This window comes from Copadichromis virginalis, linkage group LG16, assembly GCF_057382275.1.
Source record: "Copadichromis virginalis isolate Kocher_CV1m ecotype Utaka linkage group LG16, C_Virginalis_male_GT1.1, whole genome shotgun sequence".
In the NCBI taxonomy this organism is placed as follows: Eukaryota; Metazoa; Chordata; class Actinopteri; order Cichliformes; family Cichlidae; genus Copadichromis; species Copadichromis virginalis.
In genome coordinates, this window is record NC_140633.1 from 20,437,594 (window position 1) to 20,453,682 (window position 16,089).

The following is a 16,089-nucleotide window of genomic DNA, read 5'->3' on the forward strand; positions in this document are numbered from 1 at the left end:
ATTGTCCTGCATGAAAATCATGTTTTTCTTGTAGGATGCAGACTTCTTCCTGTACCACTGCTTGAAGAAGGTGTCTTCCAGAAACTGGCAGTAGGACTGGGAGTTGAGCTTGACTCCATCCTCAACCCGAAAAGGCCCCACAAGCTCATCTTTGATGATACCAGCCCAAACCAGTACTCCACCTCCACCTTGCTGGCGTCTGAGTCGGACTGGAGCTCTCTCCCCTTTACCAATCCAGCCACGGGCCCATCCATCTGGCCCATCAAGACTCACTCTCATTTCATCGGTCCATAAAACCTTAGAAAAACCAGTCTTGAGATATTTCTTGGCCCAGTCTTGACGTTTCAGCTTGTGTGTCTTGTTCAGTAGTGGTCGTCTTTCAGCCTTTCTTACCTTGGCCATGTCTCTGAGTATTGCACACCTTGTGCTTTTGGGCACTCCAGTGATGTTGCAGCTCTGAAATATGGCCAAACTGGTGGCAAGTGGCATCTTGGCAGCTGCACGCTTGACTTTTCTCAGTTCATGGGCAGTTATTTTGCGCCTTGGTTTTTCCACACGCTTCTTGCGACCCTGTTGACTATTTTGAATGAAACGCTTGATTGTTCGATGATCACGCTTCAGAAGCTTTGCAATTTTGAGACTGCTGCATCCCTCTGCAAGATATCTCACTATTTTTGAATTTTCTGAGCCTGTCAAGTCCTTCTTTTGACCCATTTTGCCAAAGGAAAGGACGTTGCCTAATAATTATGCACACCTGATATAGGGTGTTGATGTCATTAGACCACACCCATTCTCATTACAGAGATGCACATCACCTAATATGCTTAATTGGTAGTAGGCTTTCGAGCCTATACAGCGTGGAGTAAGACAACATGCATGAAGAGGATGATGTGGACAAAATACTCATTTGCCTAATAATTCTGCACTCCCTGTATTGTGCGGCACGTAGGATCGACACTGCACAGTGTGCTTTGAGGTAGGAGCTAAAAAGGGTGTAGCTTGTGTCTGTGAGCACCTGTGTGTACACCTGTGAGCGCGCTTGTATTTAAAAGGTTCCTTCATGTAATGATCTCCTAGAGGGTGTGGGGAGCCATAGCCCCGTCCTCCTGGGCATGAAGCAGGTATGGAGGAGATCCAGGCTCCAGACATCCAGAGGCCCTCAGAGCACACGAGACCAAGGAAGACCAACGGAGGGGCAACCGTTCTACTATCCCGGAAAGAGCTGAGGAGAGCCCCAAATGAGGGGTCACTCACCAGTCACGAAGCAGAAGCCAGGGGGGGTTGCAGTGACGTGCTCGTGAGCTCCGCCGGCAGCCAGCTGTGCCAGAGTGACCAAGCCCCAGGCTGAGGGCACCCCACCCCCGAAGAGGTCCGAGCGAGCCCCAGGCTCCAGGCTCCGACAAGCAGCCACAAGGAGTGAGCCGGTGCGTACCTGGACGCCCATCCCCGGACACAAAGAACCGCCCGATGTCTGCGGGCGTCGGCCACTGGCAGGGGGAGTGGTGAGGGGAGATAGGCCTCCAAACCTTGGAGGGCCTGAGATGTCCCCAGAGAGGTGGCGTCTGATACCCAACCTGACATAAAGACACAAACAAACAGGCACACACAGATACAAACATCCATTCCCACCCTCATGCTCTCATATGCAATTACTCAGCAATCACCCAACGTGGAGACAGACATAAATAGACACTGTACACACAATCACACTCCCCAAGCGTACTCTAAGCCCCGGGTCTAGGTACCCTTGCCCCTGGAGGGGGAAACTGCACCCAGACCCAGCTATGGGGATATTTTTCCACTTTCTAGGTGACCTTAAGGCCACAGAATTAAACCTGTTACGATGTTGAGCTCTTTATTGGATATGTTGTTTGATAGCTGCACGTACAGAAGCATTCTGAAAACAAGTGTTTATAAAGTGTTTATAAAGTCCAGTGTGAAGTTTCCAGGTCATCTGCTGGTGTTGGTTGAACGTGATAAAACAAAGTGGATGAAAATCGATGCAGCCATCAAAAAGGAGATTGGAAAGCACTTCATGTTTCCAGCTGTACGTAGATGCTGATTTCCCTTTCAAACAGGTCTTATCATCCCACAGTGCCTAAACTGCCACCAAATGGTTTGCTGACCATATTGTCATTGCACTTGATTGACCAAACTCACCTGAACCAGATCTCAGGAAACACGTAAGCAGTGCCACAAGCCGAGTGCCTTCATGGCACACTGCACTGATGCAGGAATCTGCGGTAAAATGAGTCAAACAATGACTGAACGTATAAATGAACACGTTTTTAAGACTGAGCCAAAGTAAAATCAAGACTAAAATGGGTACAGTGTATGGAAAGAGTGTTTAATTCAAAATATTCTCGTAACACATTTGGGATGAAATAGGCTTTCAAACAGTGAATCTGATGCATGGAAACCAGACAACAGAGAGTACATGCTGTACATCAAGAGTTTTCTCAGTAATTGGGTATTGCACGACTTGTCATGTATGCTGGACAGTTAACACATGTATTATTACTATAACTGGGTGTCAAACTGGGAGCTGAGAGCGGACGTTTTCAGAGGACAAGCAGACAAAATTGGCATTCCACATAAAGAATTGCTCTACAGAGTTTATCTTGAGATGAGTTTTTGTTAACTGTGCGTTTCAACGCATGACGGTGGACCACAGAGCTCCGGGCGACAGGGGCAAGGTCACCGACTGTCACCGGCTCATTACTGAGATGGAGGCGCTCGCCTCAGTGCTGACTCACTCTTAGCAAACAGCCTCCTTCTCAGGGGTTGCTGGGAACGCACTTCAAATAACTGTTTTCTAGGAGTAAAGTGACAATGTCAGTGCTTTATATAATCTTTTCTTTTTCTCTAATACCATGCATTTTCTATTATCACACTGATACAGTGTTAAGCAATTTACATCAAAGCTAGTCTAAGCTGGGTAATCTGTAATTATTTAGTCAATCAAAACAAAAAAAAACAAAACAAAGCAACTTTCTTTTTCCCCCTCAAAGAATAGGACTACGTCAGGTTTGGACTACAAAACAGCAGAAAGGTGTCAGGGGTTGGGGTAGAAGACAAGCATTGTGCGCATCACACAGGTCATGAAAGAATGCGAACTACTGGCTAGTGACATTTTCCAAATCATGTTACATCTGCTGTTTTGTTCGTGCGACAATGTAGGGTCAAGTGAATAAGGCCCGAGTCACACAGCCATAGAGACTGATGGCACTTACCAGTTGACAGCAAAAATCCTTGACCTGTTTAAGAACATGTATTTGTGTTTGTTGCCTTGGTTGCTAACAGACTGTTCAGGTTGTAGTTATTGTCAGAGACGCGCCAGCTACTCACTGAGTGGTAGCGCCATTGTGAAAAGTGCGATAATAACCACAACAGTTGCACCTTTGACTTTTACTTTGAAGGTGAAGGTTCTGGGTTTTCCATTTGCCTTGCATTTTCTAAAGTTTATTTAGCACTTCGCTAGTTGTTAATGAGTGTTTCTAGGCAAGAAGGCATCTTTCACACAAATTACAGCCAAACTTGACACCCTGCTAACAGCCAAGGCAATTGCAAGGTTTTTGGTGCAGCAGCCTCTTTGAGACTTTACCCAGCAACATCCAGCAACCACTTGCAAACCAGTTGGGGAATACAGATTTTACTCATGATCGGTGGTTGCATGACATTCAATATGACGGACAACTCAAGCAATGTGCACAAATTACCTCTATTACTGGTCAAATAATTTCAGTCTATAACGGCGTAATCTCAAAGGCCATAGTGTCGTCTGAACCTAGCATAAAGCTGCATACACACAGGGAGCGATTTGCTTGACCCATCGTTTTGGTAAACGACGCATAAATTCCAGGGTAAGGGTTAGGGTTATATGTGGTTACTAGTTAACCCTCTAATTTACTTAGTACTTGCTTAAGCCACTTGCCTTGAAGTTGAGGAAAGCTTGTCTCAGTACCCATCAACTTTGTGGCAGTGTTTTCCCCCTCCTCCACCCATGGTAGCTTAAAGTTGCCAAATGTCATTGACTTGCTGTAGCATTTTACTGCAAACCGCTTCCCGTGCAGATGCACTTTAAAAGGACAACAGCCATGCAAGCAGCAAACCTAAACGCTACAGTTAGCATACCGATAGTGTGATGTTTAGCTTTACTGTGTTAGCATGCTAACATTTGCAAATTAGCACTTTGTTCTGACCAGATGGGGGCACTAAACAAATGTTCAGATTGCAAGAGTTATTAAAAGAGAATTCTAAGAGGGTTATGAATGCCATAACATTTTGTTCACACAATTTATAGGTTGAAGATATTGTATTCAAAATTCAAATGCGACCCTTGAGCGGCTGATTGAGAAAGTTGGGTTCACTAGGATGCGCCAACCAGGAACTATTCATGATTCACCAGCACAGCAGTTTTGAACACTGATATAACCACTTTACAGGATAAGTGAAACCTTCCTCCAGCAGGCAAAGCCCAAGGGAATATTAGGGAATCATTATCATCCTGAGGGTACATCCTATGGGGACAATGAACGTACAGGATTCACAACATCCTTCTATTGCTATACTATCCATGGAAAAATTACCCAGCTACACCCAGCTTCTCAAAAGTGACTTTTTTCCTGCTCTTCTATTTCAATGTCAACTAAGTAAATTTCATTTTATTTCTCATTTTATTAAATTATATGTATGCATATGTAATTTAAATCTCTCCAAGTGTTCTGTTGCTAATCTTTTCTTTAATCTAAAAGAAAGCCTATGAAGAAGTAAATTCAAGTGAAAGTACTTCTTGAGTACTTGAGCAGCACAGTAGTAAGAGTGAGTCACTTTCTACACCTGTACGCAGCTGTTTGAGGGGATGAACTCAACATCCCATGTGCTTCAAAACAGGATTCAGCTTTGCTGTTTATAAGGGGAGTGTTCACATTTATTTATAAGTGATCGGTGCCTCGTCTAATGCCTTGTGAATGGTCTCCAGCCGCTACATGCAGAAATGACTCACAGAGACACAGGCGGACATATTGGGAGTCACCCTGTGCTTATTCAGAAGGTACAGTATGTTAAATACAGCACTTGGTTTTCCATAAACAGCAGTGTTTGGTCAAGACTAGATGCTTTTGAGGGCTGAGGGGCACATGTGAATGAATTTGTAAGGCATGACTGGCTCCTGTGGATGGGAGAAGGGATCTGAAGAGAAAAGAAGCAGGGAGAGGCATGGGCTTTGTTCCTATTCTGAGTCCTGACCCCTTCACTGCCTTCTTTTTTTACCCCTTGACCGCTCCGCTTTTCTAGCTCCTCCTCACACCTTCAGACGACTTCTTTCCCTTCTCCCTTCCAGTCTCAGTCTTTTCTCTAGCTGTGCTTCGTTTGGGTTCATGTATTGTGCTTGCACATGCTGGATCGCAGCATCAGAGTGCACTCATGAGGGACTTCAGGATTTTCAATCATTCGTTGCCACAGCCGCTTTTCCTCCCCATACGAGTCCATCCAGTCGACCTCCTTCCCATAGCTTTCCCCTGATGGGAGCAGAGAGAAACACACACATTTGTTTTACTTTGTTAGAACTAGACAGCCCACAGTTAATAGGATTTCCATATGCTTTATGATTTTTGCTTAATGTGCAAACCGTGCATGTGCTTGAAGAGAACTACTAGAGTAAGGTTTGCATGAGGCAGTTTTCTTTTCCTCATACACCAATAATACCTGTCCTTATTTTTGTACAGACATATGGATGTTTACATTTAATTCGAGCAGAGTTTAAAATAGTGATGTCAGTATATGTCGAAATAATGCCTGTGACTCTAATCTCGGACATAGTCCGAAAAACAAAAAAGTATATTTATAAGTGTGGGAAATCTAAAATGTAGGCTGAAGTGGGAAAATGTCTGTTACACTGTGGATGTGACAGGACTGTAGCAAAATTATGAATAAATATAAATACGTCTGACTTTGGCTCACAGGAAAATTTTAATTAATGTGATAAATAAAAGCATCCATTCAAGCAGATATACAACATATGAGTTGTTTAAAAAATAATAAAACATTTTCTGCAACATTTTGACTGTAACAGAAAAAACACATGGAAATTCCTTCTCTCATAACACTGGCTAACCAGATTATTTTGTTTTCCTGCCACACAGTCTTACCTGTGCCAGCTCCCAGCCTCACCCCTCCCAGGAAGACGTTGCTGGACACAGTTTCTTTGTCCCACACAGTCAGCTCCAGGCAGACGTTGTTGAGGTCTCCCGGCTGCAGGCCGCAGTAGGTGAAGGTGTGGTTCCACTGTGGGTTCACGGTGTGTCGCTCCACCACGGTCTTGTGCTTGGTTGACTTGTTGCTATCAGGGAGGAGGTATCTAAGAAAAAGGATAGAAGTTACTTAGCATATACTCAAGCTGTGTTTTTTAAGAAATCACAATTTAGTCCACTATCATTCATTTTCCATACTGCATCAATATACTGGTAGGGGAAAATGGTATAAATAAATAAATAAATAAATAAATAAAATTCGGTCACTGAAAAGAAATCAGAGGACGACAAAAAAAAGACATGAGATGCTCCAAGAGATGCAAGACTGACCCAAAGAGATGAAACAGCTTCAGAAGTAGTAAAAAAGTGACTACAGAGGCAGAAAAATTAGTCCTGTTGTCTTAAACTGTGTCCATGTAACTTCATGATTTGGATTTACAACTAGTGCCAGATTTTAAACTGAAGAATAACACACTGTAAATGCCAAAATAGATTACATTTTCTGAAATGAGACGTCAAATATCATTTAGATCATTTACATTTGTAAGTTATATGTGTGCTTCATAAAAGCTGTGCCTACTCTGACGTAAAACCTCATTACCTCATTCAAATTCATAAACCAGTGTCTCACCCTTTCACAAAAGGATCCGAGTAGCCTCCAGACTTGACAGCAGTGAGATTTTTGGCTCCTTTGACCAGCAGCTCAACCATGCCCCCTTCAGGCAGAGTTAAAGGGCTCGTCTTTTTGCCCTTCAGAAAACTCTTTTTCACTGCGTTGGTAGGAAAAGCAGACAAATGAATCCATGTGCAAGCGAAAGTTTATAATGTATATGTAACATTAGATACAAAATTAAATAAAATCAGTCATAACAGTAAGAAAGAGATATCAATGACCTGTGCACACTGACTTACACAAAAAAAATCAATAAATAAATTGCACCTTTTTGCAGAATCAATAAAGGCATTAAGTTCAATAATATCTATCCCTACTAGCTACAAAGTAGTGACTCATGCTTGTAAAGCATATGGCCCTTCATGTTTTATTTATTCAGGAATTTCACGATACAAATTTAATTCATGCAAACCACAGCAATGAAAACCATGCAGCCACATGTCACACATGACCACGTCAGTTACCATAGTTACATGCTTTATTATTATAAATATAAGCCAGCAAAGAGCAAAAGTTTCACAAAGGAAGTGTTTCGTATCTCTTCTGAGATGTGGTCAGTGAAAGATGATGGAAGCCTCAATTTAAACCCACCTTTAAAATGAAGACCTATGTTAACCAGTTTTTATGTTACTTAGTGTGATGAAATCCACACAAGCATCATCTGTTGCAGACAGCATAGTGGATATTTTTGGTGTAAGAACACAAACGTAGTTTTTCCATTTCTGTTCAATATTTTGGACATTTGCATTTTTCGCATTTTAAATAACTACTGCATGCTCATGATGCAGTATTGTTTGGTTTGTAATTTTTGTCAGGTGTTAGGTGGTTGCTAGGCAATGCAATCTCAACACAAAATAGCTTGCATAATTAAAGTTTTGCATTTGAAATCAATTAGATGTTGTGAAATTAAAATGATACAATGCTTTTATAAGACATTACAGGAGCATAAATTACAAATGGGCCTCTTTATCTGTTGGTAGGTGGCTGCTAGGCAACATAATGACACTCCACGATATAGATGAGTACCTTCAGGAGCCTAAGATGTACCTGGTTGCAAGCAAACAGATGTTGTGTACTGTAGTGATAAAATCTGGTGGTCAGGTGGTCATCTTATCAGGATTTTCACAAGAAAAGAACACACTAATCCCCCCCAAAAAGTCTCAGCTATAGCAGCTATTGTGCACATTGGACTTCAGCCCCTAGTTTAGAGCTGTGATTTAGCCCACTGCATTCCTTCCTTCTCAGATTTACCAGACCTGATCCATACATGCATCTGGTTAAGACAAGTATTAGTTTTGGAGAGTGTGTGTGTGCGTGTGTGTGTGGGGGCGTGTGTCTGTACACGTCTGTATGATTAAAAAGGGTCATATAGAAAAAAAAATATCAAAGAATTTCCTTCAGCCCTGACCCCTGTGACAATCCTCTGCTTGCACCAACCTTAACAACACCACTTGCTCTACAAAACCATGCAGTGCTTTATAGATGTCTAGGAATATTTTTCACTAGTCACAAACAGGAGGTCAGTTTCTGTTTTCTAATCATTTGGGCAGCAGTCGAGCAGTCGCGCTGCAGTAATTGGGGATAAAAACCAGGGAACGTCTGAAAGTAGCGAAAAACAATGTTTTCAGGTCAGACGGGGATAAGAAGGATTTTATTTAGATCCAAGAGGGTTGGGCAAATATATATTTATCCTCATTAGCAAATCAACAACTCACTGGTAGGTCACTCATTATCACAAACTCATGTTGTGCAGTCAAACATTATTCAGACCCTCAGAACTTCAAAGTTTTAAATATAACAAACATGTTTTTGATTTTGTGGTTTAAAATGTCACTAATAAGGAGCAAAGAAGAAGAAGAAGAATAACTCTGTTGATCCCCGAGGGAAATTCAAATGTCTGACAGCTCATCTGCGGTTTGTATGAGAACTGAAACCCTGATGGCTGTGGGTGCGAATGATTTTCTATATCTTGCTGTTTTACAACAGAGAGAGCAGAGTCTTCCAGTACTGATGGTTTTTGGTTTCATAAAGGTGTTGTAAAGGAGGAAATCAAAGTTATTTAGGATGGCTTTTAACGTCTTTCGTGTGCATCTTTCCACCACCTCCCCCAGCATGTCCAGTCTGGCTCCGATTACAGAGCTAGCTTTCTTCACTAGTTTGTCCAGTCTCCTTGCATCCTTGTTTCTGATGCTGCGTTCTCAGCAGACTGCTGCATAGAACAGCACACTTGCCAACACAGACTGACAGAACATCTGCAGCAATGTACTCCAGATGTCAAGAAATCTTATTATATACAGTATATCATACTGTAAAGTTTAATGGTGATGACAGCCATGAACATACCTTGTACTTGGTCCGCAGTCGGTGTGACGTTCTTTCCTTCAGGGATGTACTTCAACACAACAGTTAGTTCTCCTTTATACTGGAGCATTGCGTCTATACTGCCCTCCACCTACACACACACACACACACACACACTAATAAACCAGATGCTCATATTTATACGAGGTAGCTGAAAAACACTATATGTGCTGATTCAGGCTGCCACCTTGGGCTGCAGTGTGTACCACTCCTCTATGTGGCAATCGAATTTCCAGGCGTCAAAGGCCAGCTCCACTTCTCCCAGGAAGCTGTTGCGTCCAAACCGGTCGTGGTGCCATATGGACACCTGCAGGGTTCGTGTCTCCAGCTGCGAGTGGCTGATCACATACTGAGAGAGAGGAAGTTCAAAAAAAAAATAAATCCCACAAGAGAAGATCAACTGAATGTCGTTTTATGATGTAACGTATTAATTCATTGCTCTCTAGCTCTCATTGAGTTTTCCTCTCACACACCCGCAGAGTCTCGTTGAAAACAGGGTTAATGGTGTTGGCCTTGATGCTCGTCTTCCTCTTGCTCTGTCGGGACTTATCTGGCAACAGGTAAGTCTTCACATACCTGCCACAAGAACACACAGCAGGTTATAACGGAGTCCTCTTATGCCATTGTGTGTGTGTGTGCGTGCGTGCTCTCTTACGCATCTGTGCGCTGCCTCCTCTCATCTCCTACTGCCAGGTTGTGACATTCTTTCACAAGGACACTGAGAGCGCCGGTCTTGTAGCTGTAGCTGACATTGAGCAGGATCTCGCCGCTCACCTTTGCGTTGCCATAGTCACCGGTCTCGCTGTACATGCTCATCGTGCTGTTTATACTGCTCTACGAGGCCAAGGTGAGAGATAAAGGCGTAGATATGAGACGGCGACGATAAAGGAGGGGAGAAGGGAGACGGGGAGCATGTGACGCAAGAGAAGTGATGAAATACAGTGGAAACAAAACACGATGAACAAAAGAGGAGGAAAATCTGCACAATGTTCAGACTGAGGCTCACGTCAATCATTGCTGTCACTGGAAGTTTGAGGGAAGTGCAAAACGTGAAGCTTTCAGGGGGTATAAATGAGAAAAAGCATTTATATTCTGTCTGGAAATGTCAAGACATATGTAAGGATGCGTGACATGTAGCAGCGTGTAGACTTTGTAGAATTTGTCACTTGGCCAATCTTTTAGAAGTTTAACCGGCATTTGTTGCCATTTTTGGAAATTTCAGAGACTGAACATTAAAGATGTCGAGTCCACAGTCACATCAGACCTGTGAATGCAGCAAACTGTGTCAACTGAGAGTGTAGAGAGATGTGACTTTGCTTGAAGAACACTTGTTGCTGTTGGTCGTCAGCTTAAATAGTCAGATCCACAGGGTTATAACTGTCATAGAAATTAGGTCTGCTCCATCAAATAAAAGCCACATTAGCAAACATGTAATATAATAAAAGTGAACTTTTTTTTTTAAAGTTAAAAAGCGGTAAAATTCTGACTTGGGTGGCTGCTCCTCCTGAATTTTCACTGTTTGCCCATCAAATTAAACAGTAACATTTTTATGCCACATTCACCATCACAATTTTCCCCCTCACACTGAACTCTTGCCAAACCTATTTCTCTGAGGAAAAAAAATATTTGCAATCACAGCAGGTAATTATGTCTGGAACATGTCTTTAAAAGCATGACTGCTGTAGCTCCAGACAGGATAAAACTGGCATAATCCACTGATAATAATATTGCTATCCAGGGAGCAAAAGACTCCAGAAGCCAGAATTGAGCCACGTTGGCTCTCTCACCCCACCTCTACTGTAAAGTCTTACTCATTTATTTCCTGCAGGAAGTCAGCATGACAAATGGCTTTGTTAAATGCAAGGGGCACCAAATTAAAGCACCAACAGAAAAAAGGAAAAGTACGAGCAAAACCATGCAGTGAGCATGCAGTTACACTCAGAATATCATCTTATGGTATATTCATGAAAATTCTCTATATATTATTGAAACCTGCATGTAATATTTAGGTTCTGGTGCTTTGCTACGGCACCTTTACTGTGTGAATGTGCAATAAAAGCATGCACAACTACCAAAGGAGAGGCTTACAGTCTCAGCATCTGAGTCGGGGACATTGAGGTACCCCCACCTTCTTTCTGATCCAGGAGTGGAAGACTATTTATAAAAGAGGCAGAAACATATATGAAGAAAGATAGAAGAGGAAAGAGTGAGTACTGAGCTCTCTGATGTGTTAGAAATCACAGATTTACCAACTCGTCCAGCTGTGAAATCTGAAAATATGCAACGGATAGACAGCTGCTACGAGAAAGAAATGGGACATAACCCTTTAAACTATTAACCATCTTTTTAAAAATCGTTGCAGATTTAAATATTTAACTTTTCAATAACTGCTCATTAGCACTGCTCATATTAGTTTGGCTTCGTTTTAGTTGGATGTGCAGCAGACAAATCTGTAGAAGCTGTGTGATGCTATCATGTCAGCATGGACCATACTCTCTGAGGATGTTTCCAGCACCTTGTTGAATCAAAGCAGCTCTGAAGTCAAAAGACTAGCACAGTGTACCTAATAAAGTGGCAGATGAGTGAATATCAACCATTAGAGTGAAAATAATGACAATACAAAAAACCCCTGTATTTCAGTTCTAATGAGTGCAATAACAGTATTTTACTCTAATGTCCCTCAGCACTGATCAGCGGGTATCTGTGTCATACACATGTACGCACTTGGCTAGCTTTTTAGTTTGCTACAGTCATGAAAAAAACCACTACTATTTCCTTAAAAGTCTAATAAACGTATAGTTTAGTTGATATTTATGATATTTATACACATCGCCTTTACCCCCTACCTCACCAGAAAATAAAAAGGTTTCGTTAAAACCGAAAAAAAGGAAAAAAAACATGTCATAGATCATGGGAACCATTAAATGCCTCTAATAGTAGCTCATTGTGCCTTCATTATCCACAAAAGCCCTCTGTGCAGTGAATCACAGCAGTGGGCAGAGTATATTAGAGCTCGAGTCAGTGACAGCGAACTATCTGCATCACATCTCATCACCACCTTCTACTTCCATTCATACTGCCAACAGCAGCTCAGTGACTGCTACTGTAACAGAAAGATCGACTGTCAAACAGGCTGGCCATATCATCCATTTACCTACCCAGCTCTCAAACTAAACACGCTCACAAAGGAGACGAGCAGAGCGCAGTGAGTCATGAATAAGATTGTTATCTCGACATTTTAATAACTGCTTTTCTGCCAAAGTAGTTTAGAGCTGGCTGTGACTGATTCCCCTGAAGAAGTTAATATGCATATCTGAATCAAGTAAATGTATGAGCAATTAAGTAAAAAAAACACTATCGCTTTGATATTAAATGAAACTTAACTCTGTATTTGTATTCTGGGGCTTGACTACAGCAGATCTGCATGATCTGGAGAAAAGAGATGCTTCTTTGTCTCAGTCTGCCTGTTAGCAGCCAGTCGGTCCGGCCTCTGTCTGAAAAACGTAACATTAGCTCCAGGCCTCAGCCCTCTCTAAGAGCCCACTCTCTCTTCTTCAGTTCAAAGGCTTTTGGTTGAAAACAGGTGGACGAAAAACAGATTCAGACCAAAGTTATTTTAAACTAAAAACTAAAACTGGATGTGAAAAAACATTTCGGTTAACTGAAAAAACAAAACAAAACAAAACAAAAAGTTTAAATTGGGAAAATGAAAATATAATTTAAAGGTAATATTCTTTGTTTGTAGATTCGTTAGAGTGGCAAAAACTTTATTACAATTTACATGATGACGCTCTGATGCACGTGATTGTTGAGACTCTGGATGTCTATGAGACTGACCGTCAACTGCTTTTAAATAGTTGTTTTTATTGTAATACCTGAAGTGATTTTCCTAAATTGTACTCGTGACATTTTATTTCAAAAGACTAAAACCAATAAAAACTGAACTAAAACGAAACATCTTCAAACAATAAAAACGAAACTGAAAGAAAAACTAAAAGGTAAAGAGAAATTTGAAAACGAATTAAAGAAAACAAAATATAATAACTCCGTTTTATCAGACTACACAGTAGTAGTCTGATAAAACGGTTGCTGGGCTACATCAGGTAATTATGATGTCATATTCTTGCTGACAGATGACAGACGACGTATAGGCTGGTGTCATCCCACACCTGTGAGATAGGTGCTATGGATCAACTGCAGTGTAAATAGAGTGAGATATGGCTGTCTTGTTTTCAATAAAGCTTGAAAAAAAGAAAAACAGCTGCAGCTCGTATCTAGAGGACAGCAGAGGCTGCGCGTCTTTTAGTTTCCCTTTCCGCTTTTGGTGATTATAGTGTATCTTGTTTGGGCTTGAAATGGACAACGTGACGGACATGACGAGTGAGAAAATGCAAAAAATCTGACACCTTAGTCTCTTTATTGGAACTTTGATAAACTACACATGATTAAACAATCAGTCATCATGCCTCAGAACTCACAGGGGAGCCATTTTTATGCTAATGTCGTGTTATGAGCGCCGTTCCACTTCCACAAAACGATCATCTCGAAATGCTTCTGCAGGACTGCAGATTGAGATCATTCCTCAGAGTTCATTAGAGGCCTCACATTACTTCCATTGTTAGTTTGAAATATAGATGGGTGCAGCTTCAAATCTTAGCTTTTCATATAAACACACATCTCCACTTTTCAGTATTTACATATGGATGACATATTTCCCGCAAAGCGCACATCATTAACCTACATAAACACACTTGCACGCCTCAAAGCAGTGACCCTTCCCTCCATACGACTACTTAGTTTACGGAAACAGGGTTAAGCTTTCCTATTACAGGAGGTGTTCGTGACACAGCTGAGTCTGTGTTTGCACAGTCAACACTAGAACGCACACATCTGAGTCACACATCTGGCGGTGAGCGCACGGTATGTGTGCATACGGAGCATAATCGTGTACCTGTTTGACCACATGGGAACTCCTGTTACTATTTGATTTTGTGAGTGATCTAGCACGGGTGTTACCGTTGACACGGCGTTGCTGAGGCGTCTGCTTGTAATCTTGCTGTGGGCTGACATCAGGGCATCGATGTCCTCGTCGTCGTCAGAAAACTCCTGTGGATGACAGCGGATTCAGTCAGAAGGGAGATGACACCGGAGATGACACGCGAGAAGCCGGCCAGAGCGTCTTTGTGCTCTGTGCAGTTTTCCATGCGGCAGCTGTGTGGGTGGATGCAGGCAGCTTCCATAAATTTAATCAGACAGGACCGGACAGAGAGCGGTAATTAAATTTTCACGAGCAAAACCACACTGTGGTTGTTTTTACAATGAACAGTGCATGAATGGATGAGTAGGTAAAGAAAAAAAAAACATTTGAGAGTTTTTCTGTTTGCTGCTCGCTGAAAAACAAACAAAGCAGCCCGACACTGACCATCACATCCTCCACCTGCTTTTGGCCTACATCTGTTTAGATGCCTGTCATGCTCTTTGAAGTGAGCTCTGAAGTGAAATTAACATTCAGTCCCACATCTGACGCATCGTGTCGAGTTCATCGGCCCACGGATCCCGATGTGTGATGAGTGTGAAGGAGGAGTGGGGGTGGGATGATGGCGCTTACCGTTTCGTTGAGGCCGGGGACTGAGCGGCTTTTGACAGAGAGGGCACTGTCACTGGGTTCAGAGCCGGGAGATAACAGGTCACACTCTGATCGACTGTGATCTGATGAAGGAAGAGAGGGAAGAAGGCAAGAGAAATAAGGAAAACTGTTCTGAAGGTGCAGTGCTGTAACGTAAACACTGAGAAATATAGGCAGACAGCAGCGGACTTCTGGTCAGATTTGGAAACTTATTAACTTCCTATTTGCTCAATCGTGCCGTCTGCAGCAGATAAATCTTCTTGTTATGATGTAGGATTTCTTTTCCAACTATTTGTTGCTTTAAATTCAATTCAGTTTTATTTATCTAGTGCCAAATCACAACAGCAGTCATCTCAAGGCGCTTATAATAACACATACAGAGGAAAAACCCAACAATCATGTGATCCCCTATGAGCAAGCACTTTAAAGACAGTGGGAAGGAAAAACTCCCTTTTAACAGGAAGAAACCTCCAGCAGAACCAGGCTCAGGGAGGGGCGGGGCCATCTGCTGCGACTGGTTGGAGTGAAATTAATTCATGTTCCTAAAATAGGTCTAAAAAACACAGTTTATTGAAAAAAAATTTTCAGAAAGATGCAAGAGACAGAGGTCCATTTAGGATCCTTGTCTTGTTGTAGAAGGCTGCTTATTTCAGTTTCACTTCTTAGCTGCATGCTATTTGCTTTCAGAGTTAAGTGACATTTGTGGAAATCCAATCTTCCTGATCCATCAGCTAAAGCAAGGCGCTTTTACTTCTCCCCTTTTCTCTCTGAACATTTGAAACCTTGGATTGCGGCCAAACAGCTCCATCTGAACTCCATGCCACTTGCTCCCAAAGAACTTATCCCATAAAATCGTCTTTCAGATTTGTTAGACCTCAGAAGGTTGATTCCGTTCATCGTGCGCAGCGTTTTCAGCAGGAGAAACGTTTTACCACTCGTCCAGATGAGCACCGTCAACTTTCTGGGATTCTCTTAGTCATTTCCATCTGACTTTTCTAATTAGATTGCAGGTAAAGCTTCCTTCCAATATCTCTGCTGTGTAGACCCTGTTTGTGCTTCAGCACTTTACCATAATCCCCGCGTCAGCTAAACCTTCCTGCAGGTACTCTGCAGTCATATGAGGGGGTTATGCAGAGCCTCTCTAATTAGAAAGTGCGCATTCCCTCCGCTCACTCAAT

The 16,089-nt window shown here is 42.2% G+C and overlaps 1 protein-coding gene across 3 annotated transcripts in view; it reads right to left on the reverse strand.

Annotated features, from left to right (window-relative positions):
* Nucleotides 1-2,326: 2,326 nt before the first annotated feature.
* Nucleotides 2,327-16,089, reverse strand: part of sytl5 (synaptotagmin-like 5) — a 48,112-nt gene continuing 34,349 nt past the window's right edge. For 2 of the 3 annotated variants that reach the window (XM_085433687.1, XM_085433686.1), the window contains exons 8-17: nt 14,894-14,994; nt 14,302-14,391; nt 11,374-11,439; nt 9,941-10,119; nt 9,759-9,861; nt 9,473-9,634; nt 9,268-9,376; nt 6,883-7,021; nt 6,150-6,358; nt 2,327-5,519 (exon numbers count right to left, since the gene is read on the reverse strand). In XM_085433687.1, the coding sequence (XP_085289813.1) occupies nt 5,377-5,519; nt 6,150-6,358; nt 6,883-7,021; nt 9,268-9,376; nt 9,473-9,634; nt 9,759-9,861; nt 9,941-10,119; nt 11,374-11,439; nt 14,302-14,391; nt 14,894-14,994 (1,301 nt within the window). In that variant the 3' untranslated portion in view covers nt 2,327-5,376. The remainder of the gene's footprint in view (nt 5,520-6,149; nt 6,359-6,882; nt 7,022-9,267; nt 9,377-9,472; nt 9,635-9,758; nt 9,862-9,940; nt 10,120-11,373; nt 11,440-14,301; nt 14,392-14,893; nt 14,995-16,089) is intronic. The other variant, XM_085433688.1, reaches the window with a different exon arrangement.